Source organism: Salvia splendens, chromosome 1 (assembly GCF_004379255.2).
Source record: "Salvia splendens isolate huo1 chromosome 1, SspV2, whole genome shotgun sequence".
Taxonomy (NCBI): domain Eukaryota; kingdom Viridiplantae; phylum Streptophyta; class Magnoliopsida; order Lamiales; family Lamiaceae; genus Salvia; species Salvia splendens.
This window is the reverse complement of record NC_056032.1, coordinates 23167494-23187505: the sequence shown is the minus strand read 5'-3', so window position 1 is coordinate 23187505 and position 20012 is coordinate 23167494. Positions and strand designations below refer to the sequence as shown.

Here is a 20012-nt window from a genome sequence, read left to right as displayed (position 1 = left end):
AGACAAGATAAGTACATTTCTGTTTTTTTAAATCTCGCTTTCAATTCTTATTTTCTATATATTTATTATATTTTATATTCATTATTTGAAACTCTTATGTTCCGTGCATAGCTCGTGTGTTAATACTAGTTGAACCAAACTTGGAGATATTGGGGATACAATTGTAAATGTAATTAAGATTCAAAATGGCAGTATTTTCTTATTTTAAAAACAGTGCATTGGGTTACACATAGGACGCTCGACGAGCCATGATATTTACAAAAACTTTTAAAATTAAATACTTTTAAATTTCGGGCAATGTTCATGGTTTTTGTTACTATTTCTCCTAAATTATAAATAATCCAAAAAATAAATCTACAAATTGAGATATTGAGATGTATTGCCCATTTCGATACAGAGGAAATGGAAGGAGAAGAAGGTGCAGACCTAGAGAGATTTCTCCAATGGGCAACCACGCTAGGAATCTCGGATTCTCCCAATTCCACGGGCACTTCATCCGCTTGTCTCGGCCTTTCTATGCGCGTTTCTCATTTTCCTGAAGCCGGCGGGTAGAGTTCAAACACCTATGCATAATTCTCTCTGTGAATCTTCTGCTGGAGGTTTGAACTCACACCGATGATTGATGCAGGAGAGGATTAGCGTGCTTTAACGAAAGGGGAATTGATTGGTATTGAGTGTCCCGAAGGCTGCTTTGATGACGAGCGATTGCCTAATTAGCAGTGATCGGAAATTGGCTACTGCTTTGGGGAAATTCAATATTCTCTCTCCTACTCAGGTAGCTTAGCTGTTTCGTCTCACGCAGCGGTGCTAGTTTCATTTCTGATTCATAGAATGATTGTGCTTATACATTTGACAAATCTAATGCTTTTAGCCATAGCGAAATTAGTTTCGTGTACATAATAGAATCACTTTGAAGCGAATTCTTACTTGTCGACAGCTAGTAGCTTTGTGTAACTTGATTATTTTTAGATAATAGTAGATAGAAACAACGCTTGTAAGGAGTCCTATTATGTAACTTGAATATAGGCCTGCCCGCCATCCACACCAGAATAAATAAAGTTTTCCGAAAAAACCTGCTAGTGGAGGAAGACCTCCTAGGGATAAGAGAAACGGGCTAAAGAGAGAGCCAAATTACATGAGAGATAGGGGCTCTGGAAACATGACGTGATCCAACGACAGCCCGGATGTTTGAGTTTTTAACTATTTATATGATTTGTAGTTTTTAATTTTTATGATGTATAATACCTCATCTTTTTAATTCAAGTAATTTTTCTATATACTGTCATACATATTTTAAATTTACAACAAATTATAAGTGAAACCAGCCAATAGTGCAAATTAATTCGAGAGGTATGGCTAGAGGGCGATATTATCATGGTGTTGTGGTCTGGTGCAGAAAAAGAAGAGAATAATGATGTAATGGACTGAATTGACCACTTAGAGGATAGCTACCCTAAACCCTATGCTGAACTTGCATCAAGGCTTTGTTGATGAATGGGGATTAAGTGAAAAATAGGGATAAATGTGGCACTTATCCACAACGTATATGTGATGTTGGTTAGATTTGAACTTATTGCTGGTATTGTGCGTTGCGTTACTAAACGAAATGAACAAGGGCAGAAGTTCATGGTGGTATCCTTACCTAAAGCAGTTGCCTCGGAGTTATGACTTGCTCGCAAGTTTTACTCAGTTTGAGATCGAAGCTTTACAGGTTAGTTTCGGTTGATACATTTTTTTAGAGTATCTAGTGTTATCTCTTTTGAGGATAAATTATGTAAACACCATTTGTTAGAGCTGTGGGTTTTAAGAGTAGTGTAAAACCACTTGTAGATTGATGATGCCATTTGGACTGCAGAAAAGGCTGTTCATAAAGCTAAAATTGAGTGGAAAGAAGCTACTCCGGTACTATCGGAACTTAACATCAAGCCTCAGCTCACTACTTTCAATGCTCCTATGGGCTTCTTCAACCGTAAGCACCTATCTTTCAATCTTTTATAAGATTTTGGTGCATTCTTCCTATGCCTTAACCCCCAACAAACCCAATGAAGTCATTTTAAAAAATATAACTTCTTTAATCGATAGCTTTGTTTTCTAGTTGAGTATACTTCTAAGTTCTAACTTATGATTTTGAAATTATTTTACTTTCATTGTTCCATATCTCAAAACAAAAAAGTAGTAGAAAAATGGCAAGATAAATGAATAATTTGTTTGCAAAAATTGTCAACATTAAATACAATAATTTGCTCATGGTCCTTTTTGAAGATATCTTCGCGCACTATGCATATATCCTGGGATACTGCCGGTGGTTTATGTCCTGTTGGAGACTTCTTTAACTATGCACCTCCTGAAGAAAACCCACATCAGTTGGACGAGTCAGAGGCAACTGATATTGACTCTTTTCTAACCTCTGTCGATAAAGGAGAAAAAGATGATAGCTCAACAGAAGACCTTGTAGTTGCTAACCCAGATAAGTTAACCGATGCTGGTTATCATGAAGGTCTTGCTAGCTATTGCTTCTATGCTAAGAGAAACTATGAAAGAGGAGATCAGGTATTGGTCATGTATTCTATTCACTTGTTCATGCATTTTGTTTCCTTATGAAAATCTGGGTTATTTTCTTTTCTTTTTTGCTTCTAGACCAACTTCTTGTCATTCAACTTTTATCCTATGTGGTGGATTGCCTTTTCACTCTCTAAAGGAATCGGCATGAGTTTTTCTGGTTCCTAGGCGATTCTCTTGCATGTGACCAATAACTGGTAACTATGTTCAATAAAAATTATAAAGCCTTCTTAGATGATTGAGGATTGAGCAAATGACATGTGTATTCAACTCTAACGACTCAGAAAGTAATCGCGCTATCTACTCATAAACATTCATAAAATATGCCCTCATGGAGAAACTCTATTAAAAAAAAACTGTTTTAACATATATGCATAAGCCATTGGTTTGTTGTCTGAGGTAAGTTCATTAATTTTCCTATCTGCAGGTTCTTCTGAGTTATGGTACATATACAAACTTGGAGCTTCTCGAACATTATGGATTCATTCTGCAGGACAACCCAAATGACAAGGCTTTTATCTCCTTGGAAAGTGAAATGTATTCCCTTTGCTCGTGGCCCAAAGATTCACTCTACATTTCTCAAGATGGCAAGCCTTCTTTTGCCCTCCCTCCGTTTGTGGGCAACTCCTGTTAGCAAGCGGCGATCAGTTAAGCACATTGCATATTCGGGTCACCTGAGGTTGCGGTAATGGAATGGACAATGAAGAAATGTCAGGATGTCTTGAGAAGTTGTTGGACCTTAATGGATGAAGATATGCAACTACTGCATAACATCGGCAAAATTCAAGACTTTAATGGGGAGGAAGAGACTTCATCCCAGGCTTTACGAGATGAGATTGGTTCTTTCTTGGCGAAGAATGAGTGGGGCAAAGAAAACAAGGTCGAGTTCAAGGTGGAGGTTGGCTGTGGAGTGGAGATACAGGTACAAACGAATTTTATCAGAGTGCATTACACATTGTGCGAAAACGTTGGATAATCTTTCAACTCTCTAATTACATATGTTTTGTTTCCATTGCTTTTTACTCGGTAGAGAATTTTCGAATGCGGCTAAGAAATTATATAGAAAACTTATGAAGGTTTAGCAACATTATTATGGTTAAATCAATATAGCTAACATCGCTGATGAAATCATTTCAGACAGATCCACCAAATATATACCTTTGAAGGCAACTAAATAAAATTCCCTACTTATTAACCAATATTGTAAGGGTGTGTTTGCAAGCTTATATAACTCCAAGACAGTGTGTGCGTCTATTCTTTCACCCAGATACAAAACTAAAATGACACAAATTGACCTCTCTTCCCACCATTCTCTCACATATGGTTCAGTTCGTGATCCCTTTGAAGCATTACCAATTCCAACTAATTTGAATTTATGCAATCTAACATTAGTTCATGATATTAGAGTTTGAGTTTGATACTTCTCCCTCAGTCCCATAATAAGAGTACATTTTGTTATGTCAGTGCATCCCACAATAAGAATCACAATTAAATATGATTCGTTGTTTTTTTCAACTTTTGCAATTTAATTTCTAGGTTAAGGTGCAAAAAGTATGATGTTTTGTGTTTGTGCATCTCTTTCTACTTCAATGCATATTCTATAGATACAAAACGGGGTATTATTTCGTGGAGGAGGGATTATGTTACATCAGTTCAATACCGCATAAATGTGAATTTAATTGCAATACAATGCGTTGAATGTAAAGGTAAAGAGATGGATCAGAACTTTGGCTTGGATTTTCTCTGCAATGAGAGAAAAAAAAATGAGCGCTTAGTTATTTCAGCGTCGAATCATGTGGGGAAAAATTCATCACATCCATCCGAAAGAGTTTACAGAATGCACTATTTAAATACTTCATTATTGACAATAGACTCAACAACGAAGTATACATGATTTCTGAAATGAAATTCTATAGAGAATATAATAAAATCTAATCATTTTGATATAACATCATCACAAGTATTGATATTTCAATAAATAGGAAAATGTTGATTAATTTGGAAAGTATGATCGAAGAGTTAAATTGATAGAAGAGATGGATCAGATTTTTGGCTTGGATTTTCTCCGCAATGGAAGAAAATAAAGGAGTTCAACGTCGAATCATCTGGGGAAATATTCATCACTTCCATCTCCAAAGAAAACATTTAAGAGAAGAAAATAAAACTGGAATTTTGAAAGGCAATTCTGAATTTGAATGAAATTTCACCAGTTCTTATAGATTGAAGGTCGAAACGAGCGAGCTCCGATCGAGAAGCAGAAGCAGAAGCAGAAGCAGATAAATATGGCGTCGGCTCATACGCAACACCGATTGAATCTCTGGCGCTGGTAATCAGTATTTCGACGCACATAAAAATACAAAAAAAGATTAAAAAAATTGAACTCCACTAAATAGAAATTGAGAGATTAATAAACAGAAATGGTGAGAGGTGAGGAGGCGGAAAATTTTAGAATTGGGGGCTAGGCTATGCCCTATTGCTCACTGCTGATTAATTAATAACAACAAATTAGTGATTTATTATAGTCAACCATATATTAGTAAATTAGAGTATTATTTATATATTAAAATATTAATAATAGATAGTGGAAATTTTAAAAACACTTTATTAACTTTCAGCCCAATTTTTTATTTTGTTTAAAGAATCCCCCTCTTTCACTTTATTAACTTTCAGCCCAATTTTTTATTTTGTTTAAAGAATCCCCCTCTTTTGAATTTGAAATTCTGCATTAATTACATTTTTGTAGTTTCAATAAAAGTAAAAATTTACACTAGGTCTTTATTATAAACACTATTATAATTGCTTTCACTCCATAAAATAGAGCATAACTACTGTTAATTCACTTGACATTTCATAAAATATATAGATTGCATCAATTGAAATATACATAAACGTATTGTACAATATTAATATCATTAATTTCAATACTATAAAAATAATGTGCAATAATAAAATAAATAGAGTATTCATATTCATGTTACTGCATTAATATTTTATATTTTCGAAACCTAAATTGTGACAATTTGCACATTCTATCACCATAGCATATTCATTAAAATGTTATGAGATTGTTGAATGCAAATTTTAACTCATTATCTTAAATTTCTATATTAAATAGTGTTGTTTACCGTTAAATCAAAGTGACAATATAAGTTAGTAATTCTTACTGATACTCATTATTTGTATTTATTAGTTGAATTAGGCAATATTTTAATCTCAAGTACATTAAAAAGCTATTTAATTAAATTAATAATTGATCTATCTAATTTGCAATATTAAATCTCAATTAAGGCTAATGCCATAGTATTTCTCTTACAAATCAAATAGTTGGATTATAATAATTCACTAATTCTATTTACTTTGCATCATTAGATCTCAAGTCTCAATCACGTTAAAAAATTAATAGATCAAATACTAATGTCATCGGATATCTGGGTGTTCGGTTGGCAAAATTAAATCTCATGATTAAATATGTATCATGTTTGGTTCATAAGATTGAACCCTTCAACTTAATCCTAGATAGATAATCTCATGATAATTAGTCATAGCCTCCCCCCTCCAACTAAAATAATCCAACAACTTAATCCTCAATGGATAATCTCATGATATTAGTCATGGCAACTGAACACCACCTAATTATACTATCATTAGATTAACACCGCATTAAATTTTTAAACCACACTACGATAGAAATAGATCATAGACTTTTGATATTTGACATTAAACTTTCGTTCTATTGCAAAGTCACGATAAATCAGATCTCTTTTAAAAACATTTGCAATGCAATAACTCGGTTAGTTTGGATATTAAATAATAGTATAATATTCGAATATTTAATACAGTGCGAAACGCGGCAATTTAATGCAAAAACTAGTCTACTTAACCTACTGCTGTCAAAATGGATATCGGGAATTGGATACCCGATATCTGAACTCGAAATATCAGGTAATTGGATACCCAATACCCGATTTTTCGGGTTTCGAGACCGGGTTCGGGTATAGGATTTTTAGATGATTGGGTATCGGGTAACCCGATATCCGATCGGGTATACCCAAATTCCCCGATTTTTTAAATTTCTTTTAAATTTAATAAATTATGTATCTATTTTATTATTTAAAAAATCAAATATACTCCCGAAATCCTTCACTCTTAAGTTACATTTAGGGTTAAGGTATGAATTGTGATGCTTATTATGAATTAATGATATGAATTTTTTATTTCTAATAATTTGTAGTTGTTTTTTTTTCTTTTTTTAAAAAAAATCTTAAAGTCGAATTACTTCAAGTTTATATCAAATTTGAACTATAAGTTTGTATTTCCAAAATTTTGTAGTTAATTTTCTTTAAAAAATAATTTAAAAATATTTAAAAAATCCACAATCGGGATTGGATACCCGAATTTTCGGGACTGGATACTCGAGTCGGGTATCTGGGTACCCGAAATCATTTTCGGATCTGGTACCGGATATTAGATTTTTGGAAATTCGGGATCGGGTACCCGAAATTTTTGGACCTAACTAAACCCAAGAAATTTCAGTTAAACTAACATTCCTCGCCCCACTCTTTATGGATATTAATAAATATTATTAATCAGATTTATATTTTCAATCAGATTATTTTTTTATTAATGAACATTTTAGTAACCAATGGAGAATTCGAAGGAGAGCTGTTTCATAAGATCGTCAGTCTTGTGATTATGTTAAAAATAACAGTAGTAGTAGTATTTATTTTGCGAAATCTTATGTCCTCCATATAGTTGGTCAATACATAATCAAATTATATATTTTTAGAAAGTAACATTTATAATTTAAAATTGAAATATTGCAACCTCGCGTGGTGACAACCACCAGATGACAAAGGTGATTGGTAGGTAGATGACAGCGAGAGCAATTTGCAAATCGCGATTTCTAGACTGACACATTTTATATTTGAAAGTAATAATTAGATGATAATTTAATTTACCATAATATAATTGATTTTGGATTAAGAATGTCCTTTAAACTATTTCTCTCACAACTATTTTAGTCTTAATAAATTTTCGGAGTCGTCGAAAAATGTATTGCCGCCCCTCTGATAAGTGCTAATCGGAAAGCGGTGCTATCAGAAAAACACCACCAAAAATCAACACTATCGTCAGAGGTCATCATGTAAACCTCTTTTAACTCTAAATGTTGATTTGTTACAAAAATTAATTTAATCTCTTTTACTTGATTTTCTTTTATACTTTACTTTTTCTTCAATTACCTTCTTCAATTACGTATTTTATATTCTCTCATATTTTATTCTCGCTTCACTGATCCACGTTATTATCAATTACTACTATTAGAAGTTTCTGCCTAACTTTTAGTTTAATAGACCAGTGTGAGTTGAACATATTAACTTGTAGGGAATAATATTTTGTTTCCAGATTTTAAATTGGACTTTTGTCTAATTGAAAATCTAAGTTTTTTTTAAATAACAATATGAATTGATACCAAATATTCAAAAGTCGAGATTCATTAATCCAAGATTTTTGTAACTAAATCGATATATCCGTGGCATTTGAAAATTCAACAAAAAGAATGAACTATTAGTATTAAAATATAATACTAAAAATAAATTAATAAATATATACTAGCATTAAATATAATTAGCAATTTAATGTTTTTTTTATCTAAAGAAAACCGACCCAGTCAATTCGATTATGGAGAATAAAAAATATAATCCGATTCAAAAACTCCCAACCTAATTTAATATTTTAGTTTGATTCGATACAATTATTTGAATTGCAAATCTCGTGCTTATTCCTAAATAATTAAATTAATCAAGAGACTTATTATGGTAGTAGGATAGAAACGTCATAATAATTACCCCATCCGTTTCACGGAAGATGACCCCTTCCTTGGACAGCAAGAGATTTTATGCAATTTTATTTTGTGTATTAAATGGAGAGAATAAAGTAAAAGACACGATAAAGTAGAGATAAACGTGTTTCCATTTTAAGTAATGAGTCATCTTGATTGCGACAAACCAAAAAGAAAAGTGAGTCATCTTCAGTAGACAAATGAAGTATCATATGGAGTATTGCATATAAACTTCGACTACACCTCCATTTAATTACCACGAAGATGGTTTAGGAAGAAAATAATTATTGTGGGATTAACGAGATGAATACAAACACCTAGATGATAACTAAAAATAACAAATGTTTTACTAAAAATATGAGCATCAAAATTAATGCTATTTCACTTCATTTCTAAAAACCTTGATTTTAATACTACAAGATCTCTTATTGAATTTGTGTATTATCATCATCTGTTCATGGCTGTCAACTAAACATTCTTCTAAAAAAAACCTGTTTTCAGAAAATAAAATTAAAGCCAAAAAATTTCTCAATTTCCAACCAACTTTAAACTAAAAAAATAAATTTAGAATGGTGAGTAGAACTCCAGCACCGTGCAACCAACCACCGTTCCCTGCTCTTTCAATATATAAATAAATTTTGACATATGTTTTGGTAGCTAGAAATCACAAGCATTTCAATAAATCAACACAGAAATATTTTCTAAGTTAATTCATTGGGCAAAATGGTGGTTAAAGTTTATGGTGCCACCTATGCAGCTTGCCCACAGAGGGTTATGGCTTGCCTTTTCGAGTTAGGATTTCAATTTGATCTCATAAAAATTGATCTTCAATCTGGAGAGCAGAAACAACCACAAAATCTACTAAGACAGGTAATTGTTTATGAATGATTTTATGTATAAGTATTAAATTAAAGTGTTGAAATGATTCACCACACCAAAAACTAAGTTTATGGAGCAAAACAAGATGCCACTACTGTTATTATGGAATCACAATAACAGAATTTCATCTCAATCTAACTATTTACACGTTTTTAGTAGCTTTATAATGTATCCCCTCCGCCCCATTAAATATGAAATTAGGGATGTCAATCGGATCAGCCCAGTGGGTTTCAGACCAACCCTACTCGGATTGTGGGTCAATCAGATGCAGACTAATCGGGCTATAAAAGTTCAACCCTAACTCTAAAGGTTCGAGTTTCAGGCTAGACCACTGGAGTAATCGGGTTACTGCCGATAAAATAAACATACGATCACTCCAATACATAAAGATGAAAATTAGTTTCTTATAGGATGTGAAACATTTATTTATGATATATTTGAGATATATGCTTAGACTCAAACATGATCAAATATTAATTTTACGGTTTTTATAAATAAACTAAAACATAAACATATTTTTAGAATTTTTAAAGCATGTTTAGAAATTTATAATATTGTTTTAGTGAATTCAAAGTTTTTATTTATTTATCTACATTGAAAAAAAACATAGCATAAAATATGTATATTAATACAGAAATGAAGGTTATTTTTTTAGTTATTTATATTATAAAAATAATCAATTAAGTGTCAATTAGGAGTCAAATAAATAGAATAATAGAAATTTTATCGGGTTTCCGGGCTAGCCCATTGGGTTTCCTAGTTAGCCCTATTCGGGTTGCGAGTTAATCAGGTTATAATTTTATCGTACTACAAATTTCCAGCCCTAATCTTTTAAATTTAACGGGCTATTCGGGCGAGTCCACGAGTTGCGAGCTATACTAACATCCCTAAATGAAACATTTACTTTTCAGCACAAACTTTTATGTAATATTGTCTTGTGAATTAATAAAGAAAAAAATAAAGTAATAGAAAAAAATTGAAATGATATTACTAAACGTTAAAATTCAAAAGAAAAACTATTTGTAATAGGACGGCGGTTATATAACAATAGTTAATCGCATTTTTTGCAGCCCTTTGGACAAGTCCCTTCCATAGAGGATGGAGATTTCAAGCTTTTTGGTAATTCACTATATTCTTCTTTCTTACAAATTGTCCCACATATAAACTAGCAAATTACTAAATGACACAATAATTTCACCTGGAGAACAGAATCTAGGGCAATAATCAGGTACTACTCAGCAAAAAGCGCAAGCCAAGGTGGCACAAATCTATTGGGTGAAACATTAGAAGATAGAGCCTTGGTGGACCAATGGATGGAAGTAAAAGTCAACAACTACAATCCAATGATTTACACAATGGTCCTCCAGCTTGTGGTTTTACCCCAACAGGGTCAAGTGGGCGACATGGAATTAGTCCGAGATTGCAAGGGTAAATTGGAGAAAGTGCTCGACGTGTACGAGGAGAGGCTGTCCAAGAGCAAATATTTGGGTGGGGAGAGGTTCACCATAGCAGATCTGACCCACCTTCCAAACACGAGGTTCCTTATGGAGGAAGGAGGTATGGAGGATTTGATCAAACGGAGGAAAAATCTCCACAATTGGTGGCTAGATATTTCCAGCCGTCCATCATGGCTAAAGGTCATGGACCTCCCAAAATAATTGGGTCCTCCATTCCTATTCCGCGTCGTCGGCTCGTTGTTTGGTAGTATTTCATTTCAAAGTAATCTTCCCATGATACTTCTCCACAAGAGTCTTAAAGTCTTTAAACTTGTCAAAAGACTCTGACTTGTGACGCATCAAGTAGACATATCCAATTTTCGAGAAGTCATCAATAAATGTGATGAAGTATCGAAAACCACCTCTTGCCTCAGTTGACATTGGTCCACATACATCGGAATGAACGAGCTCAAGTACTTCCTTGGCCCTATTGCCCTTAGCCTTAAAAGGCCTCTTGGTCATCTTGCCTTCTAAGCATGACTCACACTTATGAAAAGGTTCCTCCTCTAGACCTTTGATAAGATCTTGTTGAACAAGAGAATGGATCCTCCTTTCATTGGCATGACCAAGTCTAAGGTGCCACAAGTACGTTTCGTTCATTGAACTTGAAGGTTCCTTTCGTTTCTTTGAAATTGTCGATGTTGTATTGAGTTCTGATTTGCGATTATTAAACTGTGTAGAAGTGATTGTGTACATATTGTTTTCCATGATACCACGATAGATATAAGAACCATCTTTCTTAATAACACAGTTGTCATTAAAAGAAATCGAATATCCATCATAAACCAATTTAGAAACTGAAATTAAATTTCTTCTAAAAGAAGGTATCAACAAAACATTCTTCAAAATAAAAAATCTATCACTACTAAAACGCAAATAAATGTCTCCCACTGCAACGGCCGCCACTTTGGTAGCGTCGCTCAGCTGGACTTCGATCTCACGATCATGTAGCCGTCTTGTCACCTGCATTAAGTCAGGATCAAAACAAATATGATCAGTGGCTCCTGTGTCAATAAACCAAGTGCAAATAGATGTCGAAGTCAAACAAGACTCGACAACTAGAGCCTGGTGCATACCTGTAGCCTTGCCCCGTTTAGGACAGTCTGGCTTCCAATGCCCCTTCTCTCCACACTTGAAACACTTCCCCGTAGGCTTCTTGTTAGCCCTCTTCTTCTTTCCCTTAGCTATCTTGGCCGGTCCTGAGTTCGGTGCCTGCCTTTTTCCTTTGCTAGGCTTTAAGCCAGAGGAACGAGGCGCCGAAATCATCATGGTCGCCTTAGCCTGGACCATAAGGTCCTCTGCCTACTGAAGTTCAGTCAACAGCTCTGCCAAGGTGTAATTCCTTTTGTTCATCTCGAAGTTGAGCTTGAACTGTTGGAAGCTAGGGGGAAGACTTTGAAGGATAATAGTCACCTGGGACTCGGGATCGATCGTCCCTCCCAAGACCTCAATTTGGTTGAGGTGGCCCATCATCTCGAGGACGTGGTCCCTCACAGACGAGCATTCCTTCATTGTCTTCGACATGATACTCCGAAAGGCTTGAAACTTAGCCGTTCGATTCTGAGTACCAAAAAGATTTTTGAGATTCTGCATAATCTCGGCGGCTGTTTCCATGGCTGAATGCTGATGCTTGAGTACCGAAGACATAGAAGCCAACATGTAGCACTTAGCCATCTCATTCGCCTTATGCCACCGTATGTGTGCATCTCTGACTCCTGCCGTAACGTTAGCCGGCGGCACTGGAGGTCGCGGGGTGGTGAGCACAAAGATGTACTCATTGCTGTGAGAACGATGTCCAAATTTTGTTTCCATTCTATGTAATTTTGGCCCTCGAGTTTATTTTCTTTGAGAATTGCGGAAAGAGGATTAAACGACATATTGACGATTTGATTTGCACTGCAAAACAGAGTATTTTACTATTGTCATAAACTTATGTAAGAAGTTTGATTAGATTAACCATAAAACTTTTCAAAATCTTACAACTGTAAAATTTAAATTTTGTACCATCCAGAGGAAGTCAATACGCATTAAAATCTTACAATTTTACTGGTCACAACACCGACGAATAGTCCAGAGACCACAGAGTGGCATGGCCGCCTAATGTTGCCTAAGCAAGACCATCTCTTTAGCATTACAGAATCTTGTTTCTACAACACACTCCCATAACAATGCTTATGTGCTGCTAACAAGATCAAGCTATCTCATAAATTCTGTGTGAACTTCTGAATCTCGTAGTTTCTTAGGATTATTGTCCCCACAGAGCAGGTGGCGATAATATTGGAAACTACATTCTAGTTCATACTATTTATATTTGAGAAGTCCGCCTCATGAACTTGCTATTTTCTTAGGATTATTGTCCCCGCAGAGCATGTGGCGATAATATTAGAAAAAGGCTTCATAAATTGCAGACCAATTGATGGAGACCATATACAAACGTTGAGTTCGTAATTATAGCTTAGATATTTTGGGTTATGGTTTTACTTTAATTATCCTTAGCCTTGAGACAGTTTAAGGCTTAATTAAATTCTGTTGGTATTTAATCTACCGGATAATTAAATCTTTTATTAATTGGTATCTTCCTTTAGGGAATAATTATTATAGAATATAATTCTTATTCATGTCTACTATAAGATTTGACTAAAATAAATGAATTATTTAATTCTTAACAAGACATGAAAAATTAAATTCAAATTAATTCCATGTTCAAGATTAGGAAGAGATATTTCATTATTTAATGTATTCATACATATCTATCCTTCTTAGGATCTTAGATATATAAATATTAGGAAACTATTAAATTATTCTTATCCATATCATCTAGGAATCAAAATATTATTATTTATTTCCATAGATATAGAAAATAATAAAAACATTCCTTAAATCTAGATAAATAATAGGAAACTATTAAATTATTCTCATCTATATCATCTAGGAATAAAATAATATTATTTATTTCCAAAGATATAGATAATAATAAAAATATTCCTAAAATCTAGGTAAATCTTCCAAAAAAGATTTTATTACCATTATATAATAATATTTTAATGATATCATTTAATAAAATAATTAAATAATCATCAAAATATTCTTTCATCGTTATCTCATCGTACGAGGTTCGCACGAACGATGAACGACGAAAATCCGACGAGTTCGTCATCGAATCACGACACACGCAGCGTCTCGGACACCGGCGCGCAGGTGGAGTGCCAGCGTCTCGGCCCGTCGAGCCTTCGGGTGTCGTCGTGTCTCGACAGCTGCGAGCGCCCGTCTCGGTCGTATCGACCGTCGGGTGCCGACGCTCCTCGGCCATCTCGGCACGTCGGGTGACGCGGTCCTCGGCCAGGAGCTTGCGCGGTGGCGCGGCTCCTCTCGGCTAGTGGCTCGTCCCCCGTCGCGGCCTGTCCTAGGCACGACGCTCCCACTGCCTCGGCACACGGTGCGCGATACCGCGCATCTGTCTCGGCCAGGTGTCTCGACGGCTGGCGCGAGCTCTCGGCCAGCGGCGCGCGCGGTGGCGCGGCCGCTCTCGGCCAACTCGGACCTTCCGCCTAGGGTTCGGCCTGGTGTCTCGCGGTGTCTCGGTGGCTCTCGGACGAGCCACCACTCCGCGCCAGTCACCGCCGCGTCGAACTTGACCCGGGTTCCGTCTGGTGCGTGTGGTCTCGGCCGGCGGCGCGCACGAGTCCCCACTCGTCTGCGCGTCACCCCGTAATCACGGCTCCCGGCTCCCACTGTCTCGACATCCCTACCTCGATCGCACGTGGTGCGTTCGAGCAATTCAAGTTCTTTGATTCGATAGTTCTTGAGTTCATCATGCATAAAATTAAACAAAAACACCAAGAACATGCTTCGTAATCAAATAACACATGCATACATGAATTTCACGAAATTTAAATCCATATAATCAGAGCCAAAGGCTGGCTCTGATACCAACTGAAGGGGGCTGGCAGCGGAAGCGTGCGTTCACAACGGATCACATGAATTTGATCTATTTAGCAGATTATTTAGACAAAATATATTCGCGTAATTGTCACATGTATCATGCTCATAACTTGAATTAAAACATGCTTTAGCACATAAAATTCCTAAAACATGCTTACTACCGAATGATGGCTTGCTCCGTCTCAACGTGAAGATCTTCAATACAAGACCTCGGATCTTCTGACTGGTGTCCTGGACTATATGCTGATATTTGTGTGGGAAAATCTCACCAACGTACTAGGACTCGAATAATGGAAGACAGAAACTGCTCACGGAGGAAGCACAATTTTCGAGATCTCTCTTTAGAGGGGGGGACGAAAATTTTGACAATAATTGTTGTGTTTTTCTGTCTCCTTTATTCTCATATTTATATTAAGTCACACATTGGGCCCAGTCAGGGATCTAAGGAAGAATTTGGAACATGCCTCACCCAATTAGCTTTTTACTAATTAAATTGAACCCACAATTTAATATAAGCTTATATTGGAATATTACGAGTAGCCACTACAGAAGTAATATTGCACTGCCTTCCAAATCCGAAATTACAAGTATTCCGGGTTTCCTTTTATTTGTTCAATTCATTTCCCGCGCTTAAGATAGAAACATCCATTAATTAATCAATGTCTGCTATGGACTTAATTAATTAACATATTTTAATTTCCAAGAGTGGGCTGAGCAAGAAACTCTTATTTATTATTCATATAATAATCAAACTCCAACTAGCTAGGTTCCGAATAATAAAACCTTGTTTCGAGCTCCTCTTATGGATGTTATCAAAAGAGACTCTCCTCGCGCACGATTCAATATAATAGCAATCCTAGCACTGCCAGATAATGATCACCACTACCCAATATACCTGGATCGTTGGGTGACGAAAAATCCGCATCTTCGGTAACTCAAAGTAATAGATACTCAATATCGTATGCTCAATGCTAACGTACATTGATTAAGAAATTAATTATCAAGACCTCGTCTTTCAGTAGATAGCATAAAGACTTGTCTTGCTGTTAGATCCATTCAGTGCTATACCACACCAACGTCATCTTATTTCAATAAGGTTTAGAAATAATCGGACTGACATTGCAACCTTTCGAGATAGGTAGTCTAGGCCTATCTAGGTTGTGAAATTCTTATTTTTCTTTGTTTAGAACTGACCGTGTTACCTTAAATTGGATGATGCCCACAACCGGTCTACTAAAACAAAGACTTAGACTTTGTTACGTTTGCTCATACATTTAAATATGCAATAAACAACCATTAAATGTAAAACATAACAATATTATGACAAAAATAATCTGTTGCATTTATTGGAAAATAACCATTAGAGTTTTACAGTATCCAATCACTCGAAAGGTGATTTCTAGTATACAAAACCCTAACACTAACTGCCTGACGGAGAAAACCCTCCGCACGCAACTTGAATTTGATCGCCGAGCTCCATCGCCGTCGATCCTAGTCTCAGATACAACCAACGTCGTATCATCTGTTGCTTTCATTCCGAACTCATGGCTAACCAGGGACAACCGGGATCTCAGTGGGGTATACCCTCCGATTCACATCCATCAGAACCATCGATCGGTCCATCTCGCCGTCAGTCGGGAGTCAGTCGCAAGGAACTCATAGGGCCTTCACCTCGCATTCATGACGTCCCGATGGCAACTATTCATCCGATCTCTTCCACAACGCAACTTCAGATCCAGTTCACACCAAATTAGATCGTCTCTTAGCTGGTTTATCCAAATTGGAGTCACGCATAGATGCTACTGATCGTAGGGTCACATGTTTGGAACCCTCACACAAACCTGAATCTGATCATGCTTATGATCACCATGAATTTGAGGAAGGTGAATTCGATCAGCCACAACGACATTGGCACCAACAGGGTTCTAAACCACCTTTCAAGAGGGATCTAAATCGCCATCCTATCCATGGTTTTCACAGTCGCTTTCACGAGAATTCTTCTCCTCGTGTACCGCTTGATACAGGTTACTCGTCCAGCGACTGTTACTAGAATGACCGCCTTTTTCAGCCTCATAATTCACTACATGGTGCTTGGGTTTGTATACTAAAAGATGCTTCGAGCGTACATGCCTTTGTACAGTCAGCTTGTGCATGTATACAAGAAACGCCACATCCACTTGTTTACCTAATTATGAGAATAAATAATATAATATAATGGTTTATTATTGAAATATAATAAACAAGTCTAAGGCTTCGTACTAAGAAGGTTAAAGTAGGGGAATCTGATGATTTTTCATGGGTTCTCCAGTAGGGGACTTGATCAGATCTAGTAAGAAAAAAATGAGTTCACAACCTAGATAGGCCTTGGCTACCTATTGTTATGGTTGTAGTGTTTGAGATAATTCTCTCTTACCTAAGAAGAGATTAGTAACACTAGTGTGGTAAAGCGCAGAAAGGATCTAATACGAAATACATTCTTTATTTCTATCTACTGAAAGAATATATTTCAGAAATTTTAGTATTTCCTAGTCTATGAAAATAATAATATTGTTTATTTAATCAGACGCCACTTTGACTTATCAATATGGGAGAGTTTTTCGCAACTCAAACATGATATCTTGGGTGGTAGTAGTTGAATAACATGAAAATATTGGAATATTATTTCATAAAATTCACGTGCCCAGTGTGGTATGATTTCATCCCCAAGAGGTGTTTGAGAAATGAATTTATTATTCAGAAATCTGCGCAGTTTTTTATTCCATGAATAATAAATAAATTTTCAAACTAGAAAAACTCTTTGGAGAATTAATTTATATCAAGGCACATAGCAGGCAAAGAATTAAATTGATGGATTAAGATAATCTTAAACGCGAAAAATATTATAAAATAAAATGGAACCCAAGTTCTTCGTAATTTGTTGATTTAGATAGGAGTGCATTATTATTCTTTAGTGGAACAAAATAATATTCCATTGGATAATATATTAAATCATGGGTTAATTGATTTAATTAGATATTTATCTAATGTATGAGCCCAACATCTAATTCACTCCATGGATCTCCATTCTATCTCAACAAGTCTTCTTAAAACCGATCTTCTTATACTTGATGAGCCTGATATTACCCCCGTCCCTCGGGGATGGGATGCATGTTTACTTGGCAGGTTCACAGGGCGGTACCCCGGAAAGGAGGCTATTTTCGACCTCATGAGGAGATGGAAGCATAAATCCCGAGTCACCTTCCACCGGAAGGGGTGGCTCTGCTTTCAATTCGGAAGTGAGGAAGCAATGGAGAAGATCCGACAACAGGGGCCGTTCGATATCTTCGGTATCCCGCTGGTGCTCCAGCCAATGCCAAAAAAGTTTGACCCTGATATGGAGCCTGAGGTCATGGTTCCAATTTGGCTGAGACTAGTTGATCTACCGCTGGAACTCTGGAATCTCACAGCGGTGAGTAAAATTGCATCATGCTTCGGCACACCACTCTCAACGGACTTCAGCACACTTAGACGTGAGTCTCTGGATGGTCCACGCATAAAAGTCATAATCGACACAGCGAGGAGGCCCAAGGAGTCACTCACAATCCAGTTGCCTAATGGGGACTTTGTTGAGCAAAAAGTGGAGTATGAGTTCTTTCCTAAATTCTGCAATGCTTGCAAAATGTATGGACATTTCGCGGATGAGTGCCGGGGCAGAGATGAGGAATGGAAACAGGCGCACGGTACCGGGTCCTCCCACCGATCAAAGAGCCGAGGCTGGGAAACGAGTGTCCCGAGAAACCGAGTTCAGCAACCGCCCAAAAGGATCCACCTGAACCAACAACCAGAAACTGGTACGCCAGCCATCGGGGCTCTAGGTGCGGGACCGTCCGGCAGGTCTGGGCCACAGGAACGATCCAGATCGCGTCCTCAACAACAATGGAAGCCAACGGGTACAATTTACCCGATGAATATGAAGTCACAGAGGCCTAGAGACAAGACGCTGGACGATTAGAGAGGAAAGCCCGCCCTCTCTAAGATCCCGGTTTCCCCGAACAAGTTTGCACCTTTAGCCAAGGAGACCAGCTCCGGCCCGATCAAGACTGCGGAGGCTCCGACGGCTGCCCATCAGAACCTTGCAAATGATATTCTCGCAGCCGTTCTACCGCCTATCTTGGCAGCCATACCGGGGAATGCACAGTTGGAGTAGCCGACCCCCTTTGTCAATGTGGATAGACGACACAGAAGCCGTAGCCGTGACCCGAGGATCCAATGGGAGATGGCCCAGACTGAAAACAACGATGAAGGGGTAGAACCTAAAGATGACGGAGGCAAATGTGTTGGTGTTGACCCTCAGGACGACACTGGCAACGGAAATGAAGCATAATTTGAAGTAGTGGAAGTGGAGGCCCCGACGGAGAAACTTGATCAGAACGCTTCTAACGGCAAAGTGGGGGCTGGGACCAAGAAGAAACAAAAGAAACAACCTAAAGGAGTCTCGAATACCCAGCCACCGATAGACGTTGCTCTTGAGGACACATTGGTGTCAGAGGCCGAGACCGATTGCTTAGCAAAGGCAAAAGACGACCGCCAAGGCCATTCGACCTATACCGATACCCGACGAGCCCGTCCCGAAACCTGACTGAGCCATGCCGACAGAGGCAGGGAACACAGTCGAACAAGGAAATCAAAGTCCAGATCCAGGTCCTGGCCAAAGAAGACGGATGATATCCCTACCCACTGGGAGGATGGTCTAGAAGACAATCCCGAGGGTGACCAATGATTATTGCAACGTGGAATGTAAGGGGATTGCAGCAACTCCCCACCCAAGCTGCAATCGTCGATTTCGTGAGAACACATAAGATCGACGTCATGGGTCTTTTGGAAACAAAGTTCAAGAAGGAGAACTACACTTTCTTCATTGAGAACAACTTCAGGGACAACTTCGAGAAGTTCGAAAACAGTCTGATGCTTCTGGTAGGGTTTGTATACTAGAAATCACCTTTCGACTGATTGAATACTGTAATACTCTAATTATTATTTTTCAATAAATGCAACAGATTATTTTTGTCGTAATGTTGTTATGTTTTACATTTAATAGATGCTTATTGCATATTTAAATGTATAAGTGAACATAACAAAGTCTAAGTCTTTGTTTTAGTAGACCGGTTGTGGGCTGCGCTCAATTTAAGGTACGCGGTAAGTCCTGAACAAAGAAAAATAAGAATTTCACAACCTAGATAGGCCTAGACTACCTATCGTGAAAGGTTGCAATGTTAGTCTGATTATTTCTAAGCCTTAGTGAAATATGATGACGTTGG

General features: G+C 37.0%; 2 protein-coding genes, 1 non-coding gene and 2 pseudogenes across 3 annotated transcripts; 3 read left to right on the top strand and 2 right to left on the bottom strand.

Moving 5' to 3' along the window:
* The first annotated feature begins 380 nt into the window (after nt 1–380).
* LOC121745433 lies at nt 381–3571 on the top strand (annotated as a pseudogene).
* A 702-nt stretch (nt 3572–4273) lies between these two features.
* LOC121758116 lies at nt 4274–4379 on the bottom strand. Its single transcript, XR_006041338.1, has one exon. It is a non-coding gene; the product is annotated as a small nucleolar RNA Z103 (small nucleolar RNA).
* Nucleotides 4380–4595: 216 nt separating this feature from the next.
* On the bottom strand, nt 4596–4689 carry LOC121758123 (annotated as a pseudogene).
* Nucleotides 4690–9069: 4380 nt separating this feature from the next.
* Nucleotides 9070–11127, top strand: LOC121797341 (glutathione S-transferase F11-like). The gene is made up of 3 exons (XM_042196101.1): nt 9070–9268; nt 10348–10396; nt 10487–11127. Exons 1-3 carry the CDS (start codon nt 9122–9124, stop codon nt 10933–10935), a joined length of 645 nt encoding a protein of 214 aa, XP_042052035.1. The 5' UTR covers nt 9070–9121; the 3' UTR covers nt 10936–11127.
* A 6640-nt stretch (nt 11128–17767) lies between these two features.
* Nucleotides 17768–18706, top strand: LOC121751967. The gene has a single exon (XM_042146843.1). The coding sequence runs from the start codon at nt 17768–17770 to the stop codon at nt 18704–18706; it is 939 nt and encodes a 312-aa protein (XP_042002777.1).
* The last annotated feature ends 1306 nt before the right edge of the window (nt 18707–20012 follow it).